Raw genomic sequence first — 11,010 nt, 5'->3', positions numbered from 1 at the left:
CAAAACGATGATAGTGTAAAAAGCATGCTGCAGTTGAGTTAACTGGGCCACCAATGCCATGTCCACACTTTAGGAAAAGAAAAAAAAAGTGTTAAAAGAAGATTGTTTATCTGTAAAATCCTAGTGTAGATAGGACACATTTTAGTTTCACTTCAGGGTAGCTGGTTGAAATGAACACGGCTACTTTTCCCTAGTGTAGATGCATCTAGAAATTAAGTCACAACACTGTTGCTGAGATCTTTTCACTAGGGGGAAAAAATGCCCCAAATCCAGATTTTGTGGCACTAAAGCCCAGGGTTACAGCTGCTTATAGCTGCAGTGAATTTGACCCCTGACCTTTAAGGTTGGAGCATATTCACTTAAAAAAAATTCACTAGATACTAAATACTAGCTACTTTTGTCAGATAGCAAGTACCAAACCAGAGACGCAAAGGTATATTGATCTCACATTACCTTGCTATGTGTAAATGGGGGAATGGTCCCGCTATTGCAGGGAACTTTCCTGGCTTCTGCACTATCCCGGTGAAATGGGCTAGCGGAAGGATTTGAGTCCTCGCTCCCACTTCCTTTACCCAGAGGCCTCCCTGCCCTTGAGGACTCCCCTTCCACTCTCATGTCTGGCAGAGTCCTTGTAACCCCAACAAGGCTGGGCCCCAGATTCCTGGGGGGGCTCTGCGGTACTCTCTCTGCACTGGACACTTCCCTGACCCACTCATCATTACATATAGTTTAAATCAAATACAATTTATCTAATCAGCAATTAATTTAAAACGGAATAAGGAAAAATGGGAAAAGTTAAAAGGAAAACATCACCCCGCTCTGTGGCAGGGAACATTACAAACAGTGTCTCTGGAATGTCAGGGCAGTTCAGTCTGTTCCTTGTAGGCCCAAGCCTCCTTCTCAGGCCCTGGCTGTGCTGCAGGGATGCTGTGGGATGGACACTTGCTCTGGTGGTGGCCACATGCTCTCAGGCTCTAGGTGGCAGGACCGTTCTTTCCAGCATTGCCCCCGCCCCATCAGGGTTACAATCCCCCTCCAAGTCAGGCCTGCAGGGCAGCTTGGCTGGGGCATCTCCCTCTGCTGGGCCCACTGCCCAGGGTCCCCCTTGCTCTCCCCAGCTGCTTACCACACCTGGCTCCGGACTGCTCCAGCTCCACTCTGCCTCAGCACGGCTGCTGCTGCTGCTCTGCTTCCAGCTCCCTGGGCTGCTTCTCTGGCCTTGGTTGCTACAGCTCTCCTCCAAAGACAGGTCTGCTCTGCGGGCTGCTTCTGTGACTCTGCTTCCAGCAGTGACCTGCTTCTCTGGCCCCTCTGGACAGGGCTGGCTCCAGGCACCAGCTTAGCAAGCAGGTGCTTGGGGTGGCCACTCCGGAGAGGGGCGGCACGTCCAGTTATTCGGCGGCGGGTCCCTCACTCCCGCTTGGAGCGAAGGACCTCCCGCTGAATTGCCGCAGATCGCGGTGGCTTCTTTTTTTTGGCTGCTTGGGGCAGCAAAACCCCTGGAGCGAGCCCTGTCTCTGGATCTGGCAAGCTCTGCTCAGGCCCCTGCTTTCTCCTTAGCTTAGCTCCACTCTGTCTGACTCAGGCAATTCCAGCTGACATGGAGGACAGGATGCCCCTGGCCTCCTGATTAGCCTGCCTGCCCTGTCAATCAGGCTGACCTGGAGCATTGGCCTCTCCCCATTGTTCCTGCGGACTGTCAGTCTCTGGGTCCTGATTTCCCATCGACCCTTCCCCTTTCTTTTGGCCCTGAGAGTTAGCCCACCAAAACACCCCCAATGAATGTTAGTCCCCTTACCTATGGCCCATGCAACTGTGATGTCTGTGGGAGAGGCCTATGCCCACCCATAAACAGGGTCATTAGAGTACAGGACTCCATATGACCACTTGTCTAAGATACTTATATGGCTCCCATTGCTGGAGGATTTGAATACCTCACAATTCACCATTTTTACAGCTGGAGGGGAGGAAAGAGGCTGAGTGACTTACCTAAAATCATTCAACATTTGTGGTAGAGCAGGGACTTGAACTCTAGTTTCCTAAATCCTGGGTTAGTGCCCTAACCATTGGACCACATTTCTTCTCTTCCTTATACACTTTTAATCTCCTCTTTACAAATTAAAGGCCTAATGCAACTCCTATTAAATTTAATGAGAAATGGCTCAAGCCCTAAGGCCACACATTTTGCAAACACTTAGGCAGAGCCAACCCCACTAGAGGACAGAGCTGTATTCTTTTAGTCCTTTTTGCACATTATCATAATTGTTTATTAAATTCCAAGCAGTTGCACTTGTACATTGCACTTGAAAACAAGGGGACTTCACAGCTGTTATTGATGGTAGGATTTGGCCTGCAAAACTTTTATTATGGATGAGCTGCTTCCCAGTTCTAAACTGCATGAGAAGATAAAAGTACACTAAAATGCCCTAATATTACTTTTCATTTTAAGCAATTCCTCTGGGCATATCAGGCAATTGTGAATCGCAGGAAAGGTGGTAGGCAAGGCATGGTTTCAACTGTGTCCATTTTGCCATTTAATTCGAGGGATTATCCTCTCTGAAGGTGGAATAAGTAGTGTAATATAATGTCATGGCTTTACTCCGATCATGTCTGCCTACAGTGGTTAGCCCCAGAAACAGTAACATCCTGAGATTTAAGGATAAAGGTGTTTCTCCTATAGTTTGTATGGAAGGGGCTTGTACTTTTACTAGAAGGACCTGCATTGGATCCTCATGGATGATCATGACAGGTATTTTCCATCTATGCTATTTACTAAAAATGGCTAATCTCCCATGCCCATATGAATGTTCCCTTTCTGATTTCCATCTACAGCAATTGCTTGTTGATTTTAATCCAGCTGCCGTTTTAGCAGGATGTATGATGTTTTTTCTGTTTATTTCAGTTTAAAAACAAAAACAAAATATTGATCCCATGTGGGAAACAGTGATAGATTTGGGAGACTTCCCCCCCACATCCCCTGGTGACGTGAAATTGGTGTATGTAGGTAACACTTCATTGGTTGCACTGCAAATCTCTTTGCAAGAACCTTTATATTACTGCTACTGGGACTAATAAAAATTAATAATAGGTTCTAATGGAATTCCTTGAGGGTGCATATTGTTTCTTAAAGTGGAAGAGTTCTAACAACTTCAAGCATTTGCTTACTCAGCACCCGCTAATGGCTTCCCAATCAGCACCCCTGCTCTTTGGTTCAGGCTGTTCTTGACATTCTTTTCCAAAACTTATGTCATAATCATATCCTGAAGACATAACACTCCTGCAACAGAGAACAGGTTTCTATCAGCACATTCCTCGCTAATCTAATGCAAGGTCTGGAAAGGAGATAAACACAAAACTATGAAAACATAAGAAAAGGGCACAAACAGCATTGACAGATGGGAGAGGCCAGATAAGTGCCTGCTGCTGAAAACGAAGAGCTTGGAGGCAGGTTGTTTGGAATGAACAACATTGTTTAGAAAGTGGACGCTGGAACTACACCTGTCTGTGAAGCAGCTAAGGCCAAGATTTTCAAGAGTGACTAGTGACCTTGGGAATCATTCAGGCAAGACTGAAACAATTAGTGTATGTCTTTAAACATTAAATATTAAAGCACTGCCACAGCTGTAAAAAAAACAAACAAACAAACAAAAACAAACCCTACCTCCATGAGGGGAGTAGCCACCAGTGCTGGTGCCCTGTCTACACTGGCAAGTTACAGTGCTGAAACTTGCAGTGCTCAGGGGTGTTTTTTCACACCCGAGTGAGAAAATTGCAGCGTTGTAAAGTGGCAGTGTAGACAAGGCCTTAGAGATGCTTGATTTTTGGAAAGCGCTGAGTTCCTGCCCTCTGAAAGCTGGCCTCCCTCATGGATATTAAGGCAAGAAGGGATCATTCTCATCAACTAGTCTGACCTCTTGTATGTCACAGGACATAGAATTTCAGTTACCCCCTGTATTGAACCCAATAACTTGTGTTTGGCTAAAGCATACCCTCCAGAAAGGCTCTAGTCTTGATTTAAAGAGATGAAGAGATTGAGAGTCCACCACTTCCCTTAGTAATTTATTCATAACGTTAAATCACTTAGAATTTGTGTATAATTTCTAATTTGAGTTTGTCTGACTTCAGCTTCCAGCCATTGGTTCTTGGTATGCCTTTCTCTGCTAGATGAAAGAGCCCTTTAGTACCAGGTATTTTCTCCCTGTGAAAGCATTTTTCAAGAAGGTGACAACTACGGTGGATCTTTAAGGTGTTTTGAGCAAGACAGACATCCAAAATTCACCTGTTACATTTGAAAAGCATGGCCTAATCTGAGAGTCAGACAAATATCAGATCATATAATTTTGCTATTCCCATTCCATGCAAGATAGAGAACATCCGCCAAACATTTCCATGAACACCATCCATGAGCTGTTGCTCCTCTTTCAGGGAGGAAGACAACTCATTGTGTCACTCAGAACTTAGCATGGAATGCTTTTCTCTTCTGTGTTCATATGGTAGCCAACTGTACATCTATTACTGTATACTATCTATTGGGAAAGCACGACATAACTCATGCATTGCATGAGTTAACTGCTACAAAATGAGAAAAATCCCAAACACAAATAATCCAAAGAAATTGTCATTGAAAGTTGTGTAATTTTATTTCAACATATCAAGCACGAACAGGTTTCCCCTAACTGGGGAACATGACAAGGAATGTAGTTAAAAATTTGGAAACATTTACATTTAAAGTTTGCCAGTCTGGCACCACCACTAAGTATTTTAAGGCTGTATATATAGCAGTACTTACCAATTGGAACTACTTCAGGCCAGAAAAGAAAGGCTTAGTACTGACTGCAATCTACAGAGAATATTGCAAATCTTTTAAAAAATGGTGTAAAATAGGAAGACTATTAACAGAGTTAACAACGCAGTGGCAAAACCCTTACCCTTCCTGACCTTTAATAATAGATGTGCCTACGATCAAACACATATTTGCTCCCTCTCCAAGGGGGCAATGGGAAATTTTAGAGGACTTCTATACAATTTTTGTGTTGTTATAATATAAAAACAGCCATATAGCGCAAAAAAAAAAGTGACCAAGATTTATAAACAAGCATGTCTGACATTTGACTCAGTGGGTCTAGTTCAGGACATTATCGGCTCTGTAACAGAATGAGGAGCTTTACTGAATGATTCCCTTTTCCTGAAGACGGCAATCGTGCATATTTACAATCTCTGTGCAATGGAGTGTGATGCACATTTTCAGGTCCAACTGTGTGTGTGCGCATGTGTGTCAACAGCAAGATCCTAGGAGAAACTCTGACCGATAACCAAGTGGTTGGATTTTTGGACCGTCGTCTGTTGTTCCCATCCCATAACTGAATGTACCCAATAGACATCTTGAAAATTGGCAATAAGAGCCCTTCCCACCTCCCCCAACCCTTAGAGCTATAAAGCAAGCCAATGGAACCATTCTAAAACCATGTGGATGTTTGCCATTATTGGGGCACCAATACTGCTTGGTAATTATTGATTGCATCAGAAAATGACAAGAAAATGACATAGAAAACAAATTGCACAATTAAAGCTACATTTGGCTTTAGCATTAAGGCCCGTACAGGTAAAGAGGTCCTTGAAGATGTACACGTACAAAGGCAAATGACAATCTGAAGGAACTGAACTCTGCTGGTTCCCTGGGTCCCCTTTTAGCCTGTCTCTTTCTTCCATCTCTGCTGCGTTGGTTTTAAAGTGCTTGGTGCCTCGATGGGCTCCTTGCATGAGTGTCCCCCTCCTGCAGCCAGTAACTTTTATTGCTGCCAAACGTAGTGCTTTTATTTGAAGACATAATTAATGAACAGTTGACATGTAAGAAAGACGCAAATGAGAAACCAACAGCGAGAGTCCAGGAGGAGGTTTTCGGAAGAGGCCTTCCTGTAGAAAGATTTTTTGTTCAGAGCAGTGAGGTTTCTGAAACAACAAGTAGTAATAAATCCATTTGCATGTAGGAAAGAATTTTACAGATATTCTTCCCCGCCCTACTGCACCCCGGACACACGTGAACTCTCAGCTACCGTTCCCAGTCCTGGAGATCCTACACAGGCAAGACTCCCCATGGCTTAAATTTACAAGCCTGTTTGATGAGTACAGGATTGGGCCCACATGCTTCTCTCTTAACAAAGGAATAATATGAATATTCTTTTCTCCTATCCTTTCTCTATCTTTTCTATATAGACCATCAGCCCCTTGGGACAGGGATTGTCTCACTATGTGCATGCAAGAACCCAGCACAATGGAACCCTGATGTCAGGTAGGGTCTCATGGTGCTACTTGTAATTCGAACAAATGACTATAAAAGGGTTGATTCCCATGCAACAGAAACAGTAGGAACAGAATTTTCAGAAGGGCTCAACACCTGGAAAATGCGGCCCACATTGTGGAACAGCCCAGGTCTAGCTTAGACACCAAAATAAATGGCTGGGTTTTCAAGCGATCTCAGCATGGTGAGTGCGGGGCTGTTCAGAAAATCTGGCCCGCTCACAATGGGAACTGCTGGGTGCCGAGCACTTCTGAGGCTCAGTGCCCTCAATTGGGGCCAGGTTACTTGAAAACCTAGCACTAGGAGTGAAAAAGGCAGCAAAGAACAGAGTGCAGTGCAAAATTCAGGAATTGACAACTCGTAAGACACTAAGTTCTGTGTACTTGCCAGGATTTAGTAATTCGAGAACACAGGTTTCTTGGCCTTGTCTACTGAAATAACACAATCTGCTGCATTTTATTCAAGCCTAAACAAACTTATTAGCTTTCCAAAGTCATCAGGAGGAGTATTGCCATTGGAAAAATCTTTACTAGTCTTATCAAACAGCCTAAAACAGAATTAGCTTCCCAAAGAGTGTCTGAATTGTCACTAACCCTCACACTTCTCCCTCTGAGCAGTACTTTTTGGAACCATTCTGATGGACAGAATCAGCCTTCAAAGCCAGATGGCAAGAGGCTGGGAAAGGCAGGAGGGCACAAGACATCTCCTCATTCTTGGATCCCCTCCACCCACAGCCAGAGATAATCCCATTCCCTGGCCTCTCCTGAATGCAGCAACTGGCTCCCTACCAGCCACCCCAAACATGGGAATGAGGCAGTAAGCCTATGGCCTCACCCAGAGGCGCCAACTTCCCTAGTTCCAGGGGGGAGGGGGCTCGACCCCCCCTCCGCACAACCCCCGCTCCACCCCTTCCCTCAAGCTCCCCCCCCCCCTTCACCCACCTCTTCCTGCCCCCGCTCCTCCCCCTCACCCCCAGCACCTCCTGAACGCCATTAAAACAGCTGATCGCAGCTGGCAGGAGGCACGGGGTCCGGGGAGGGGGAGGGGAGAGAGAGGAGACGCTGATCCATGGGGCTACTGGTGGGTGTTGAGCAGCCACTATTTTTTTCCATGGATTCTCCAGCCCCAGAGCACCCGTGGAATCAGCACCTATGACTCCACCCACTTCTGCACCCAGAGACTCTGCTGACCTGGCACCTGTTCCTATCCCAGTGAAGTCAATGGGAACTTTACAGTGGACTTTATTGGACCCAGGATCAACCCCTGGTACACAGGAGAATGAATGCAGCCCCCTATATAGTAGCAGCCATGTTCCCCCTGCATCCCTGGGAGCTCCATTTCCTTATACTCCTGCAGGGATGGAGTGGCAGCACCCTGACCCCAAGGCAAGTCAGAGTATAAGAGCCATAACAGACCCCTGCTGCAAACATGACCATTTCAGAAGGTGCAGCTCCAGTTTGCCAGTGCAGTAACCAGGTGTGATCACCAATCTCTCAAACATGGTCTAAAACAGAGACCTTATTAAAAGCATGAACTGAATCTGCCGAGATCCAATTATAGGCCCTCGGGCCTCTGTTTCTCCTGCAATGACTGAGGCTGTCAGAGGAGAAACAGTGAAAGCAGAGCAGCAAGATCGCTGTGCAGCTCCATCCCTACCTGGGGCTGCAAGTCAAATGTAGGCATGTTGGATTCCTTGACAATTAGGGCCTTCTATGGCCAGCTAGCAATCAGACTTCTAGCCAGTACCCTGGTGAGCTCCCCAGATGTCTGCATCTATGTAGCAGCTTTACAAGCTGGAAGATCTGTAATGCTCCCAGATGGGACTAAGAGAAGATCCTCTCAGTGTTTTATGTGAAGGCTTGCTAAGCCTTTTTTGGATTTTAATACGATACTTATTGTTATATCTTGAAACTGCACCCCTCTGAATTAACCAGACTCCAAAGGCCGGCTCAGAGGAGTTCAACACCAGAGGTTATTTTGGTCCTATTGAGATCATGCTGCTAATGAATGCAAATCGTTACCTGTGTATGTCCTGCTGGGCTTTCTGTAGGGATAAGACAGTCATGTGGATTTCCTTCAGGTGATTCATTTCCTTTCCGCACCGAGTACATGGACTTTCAAAACCTGCGACAAAACATTGCAGGGACAACCAGTTTTACCACACATCTCTGGCGATGGGGAGACCTCGGACACATGCCCCAAAATCCCCCAGCAAGTGAGCAGCTGTATGCAGTGAAGTACTTCAAATAAAGGGCACCGCTAACATGGACCTTAATGCTGAGTGGAATTTTCATCATGAAAACCAAGCCCCGGCGTGAGGCTGATATGAAGTCAGACTGGTATCCTCTCAGCACACAGAACCCCTCCCCCACAAATATCCCCAGCTTCCTCCTTTGTAGGGTCAGTGCAACTATATAGTGGTTTGCAACCCTCCTTCCCTGCTCTCATCTTCAAGGGCACTTTGCTAGCCCCTTCAACAAACCTAACAGGGGGTGGAGAGAGAATGGAGTAGTGGAAAAGTAGGCCTGCTCTCATCCTAAATCTAATGGTATTGAGTGGTCACAGTGCACATTTTTCTACAACGTTTCATGCCACAGAAATGATTGATATTGCTAAGTCAGCCCTTGGGAAGCCCTCAGAAGCGCTACAGCCTGTCACTGACATATGTGTTACTACTAGTGAGGAAGGACAGGACAGAAGACAGAAAAGGCGAGTGAGAGGTATTTCTAATACACTATCAGTAAAACAATGTCAAAGGAAGTCAATGGGCCAGATTCTGACACCTGTAATCAGACTGGGAAATACCTTAGCTCCTCAAAGCAATAAGGTGCTAAAATTTGAGCAAAGGTATTAAATCTGGCACAATGTTTGCCAAATACTTGCCATCATCGTCCGACAGCTCCTGCACAGACTCTGGTGTTGAACAGCTGCTCTCAGTGTTTTGGCTATGGTTGGATGGTTGGTCACTGGTTTTACGACGCCTGCAGTCTTTCGCAGATCTCTAAATCAGTGGGAGTTATTAAAAGGAACACTGTCAAAAATCTGACAACAATTTGACTAAGTGTTATCCAGTCTGGTAGGGAAAATTCTCTGGAGTCTAAGGGTTTGATCATGAGGGGGACTGAACACCTACTCAGAACCTTTCAGGATCAGATCCTAAATATCTGATTTTGAGAGAGAGAGAGAGAGAGAGAGAGGCCCCCCCCCCAAAGATTCCCAAAAGCTAAGATTTGTCAGTAACCACAAAATCCAGCAGGCCAAATTCATCCCCTAGTGTAACTTCAACAGGCTTTTACCAGGGATTAATTTGGCCTCCTGAATTTTGTGGTTCTCTTGCTGGCTCTGAATTATGTTACTAGTGCATAACAGGGATGGGCCCACACCAATAGCCTAGATCTGGATCCAAATCTCATGAGGGAGATTTTCAAAGGCACCCAAGAGATTTTAGGAGCACAAGTCCATTAGGAGTCACAGGTACTCGTGTTCTCATTTCCCACACACTTTCAAAAATTCTACCCCATCTCTCTAGAATAGGAGAACCAAAGCTATATAGCCAGACACCAGTGAACACAGAGTTTGAAATCCCGATCCAAATCTAAACTTCCCCAAATTTCAGAGGTGTTCAGATTCAGGCCATTATAAAAAGGCGTGAGCTATGTATCGAGATCCAGATTCAGGATTTTGGTATAGGCTGTATCTAACTAGTATTTAGCACTTCTATATAGCTCTTCACATTTCAGAAGCACTTTATAAACCATAAATAACTAACAAGAATAAAGCAGGGAGGTAGATATTGTTCCCTTTTGCAAATGGGGAAAATGGATAGACAGATTGCTAGGCTTGTCCAGAAGGAAGTAAGTGATAGAGTCAGGATTAGAATTTGAGTTCCAGGGCCTCAGTCCTCCGCTCAGACCCCGAGATCACATCCAGCCTAAAAAAGTGCTTTGTAAATATTGAACAGTGGAGTTCAGTTCAACCCCATTCATCACCCAACATAAGAAAAGAATCCAAGGTTTTAAAATTGGTAGTGGGGAAGATATTATCTAATACAAAAATCACACAGTGTCAATTAATCAAGGATTCTGATTTTATTTTGGATTAAATAAGAAGTGTTACCTATACCAGGCTCCAGGTGTCCTAGCATGTAATTAGTATTACAACAAATTCCAGCACAATTACAATGATCCCTCAAAACAGGAACTCACCCAGCCAGCCTCTTACCAAAAATATTAGCAGATTAGCACCTGGAGAAGGCACCAGGGAATTATCAGAGGCAAAGTACAGCCAGAGAAACAAGCCTCTAATGTCAGAGGCAGCCCTTGGATTTTGTGGTGTCTAAGAAAACATGGCAAATCAAAGCTGAGCACTTGATCAAAGAAATACAGGTATATGAAGAAAGACCCAAAGAAAAATATTTCCCAGAGAGGGGCTTTCTGGCTGAGTGCTGGTTACCTTGTGTCGTATAACTTGGTTGTTTATACACATGGTTTTGTGGGACGACATCCTTGTGGATAGGTGCCTCTCCATGGTTTGTAGTATCCCATCTTTCTCAAACTGGGCAATGTCATTTAAAGGGTCCCAGGGCCTTAAACTTTGGAAGCAAAAAGAAAATATTAAAACACAGAACTGCTGCAGGTTTATTAAAAGCAATGCATGAATTCCAAACATACAGGAGCAAATATTTAGCCATGGGCTTAACTGGTGTGCTCACA

At 45.0% G+C, this 11,010-nt stretch overlaps 1 protein-coding gene across 9 annotated transcripts in view; it reads right to left on the bottom strand.

Annotated features, from left to right (window-relative positions):
* Positions 1-4,624: 4,624 nt before the first annotated feature.
* Positions 4,625-11,010, bottom strand: part of OSBPL5 (oxysterol binding protein like 5) — a 215,498-nt gene continuing 209,112 nt past the window's right edge. For 8 of the 9 annotated variants that reach the window (XM_045015473.1, XM_045015474.1, XM_045015475.1 and 5 more), the window contains 4 exons: positions 10,751-10,889; positions 9,182-9,299; positions 8,320-8,422; positions 4,625-5,949 (listed from right to left, as the gene is read on the bottom strand). In XM_045015473.1, coding sequence (XP_044871408.1) covers positions 5,814-5,949; positions 8,320-8,422; positions 9,182-9,299; positions 10,751-10,889 — 496 coding nt within the window. In that variant the 3' untranslated portion in view covers positions 4,625-5,813. The remainder of the gene's footprint in view (positions 5,950-8,319; positions 8,423-9,181; positions 9,300-10,750; positions 10,890-11,010) is intronic. The other variant, XM_045015472.1, reaches the window with a different exon arrangement.

The sequence above is a fragment of the Mauremys mutica genome, chromosome 4, assembly GCF_020497125.1.
Source record: "Mauremys mutica isolate MM-2020 ecotype Southern chromosome 4, ASM2049712v1, whole genome shotgun sequence".
Lineage (NCBI taxonomy): Eukaryota > Metazoa > Chordata > Testudines > Geoemydidae > Mauremys > Mauremys mutica.
This window is presented reverse-complemented; position numbering and strand designations above follow the sequence as displayed.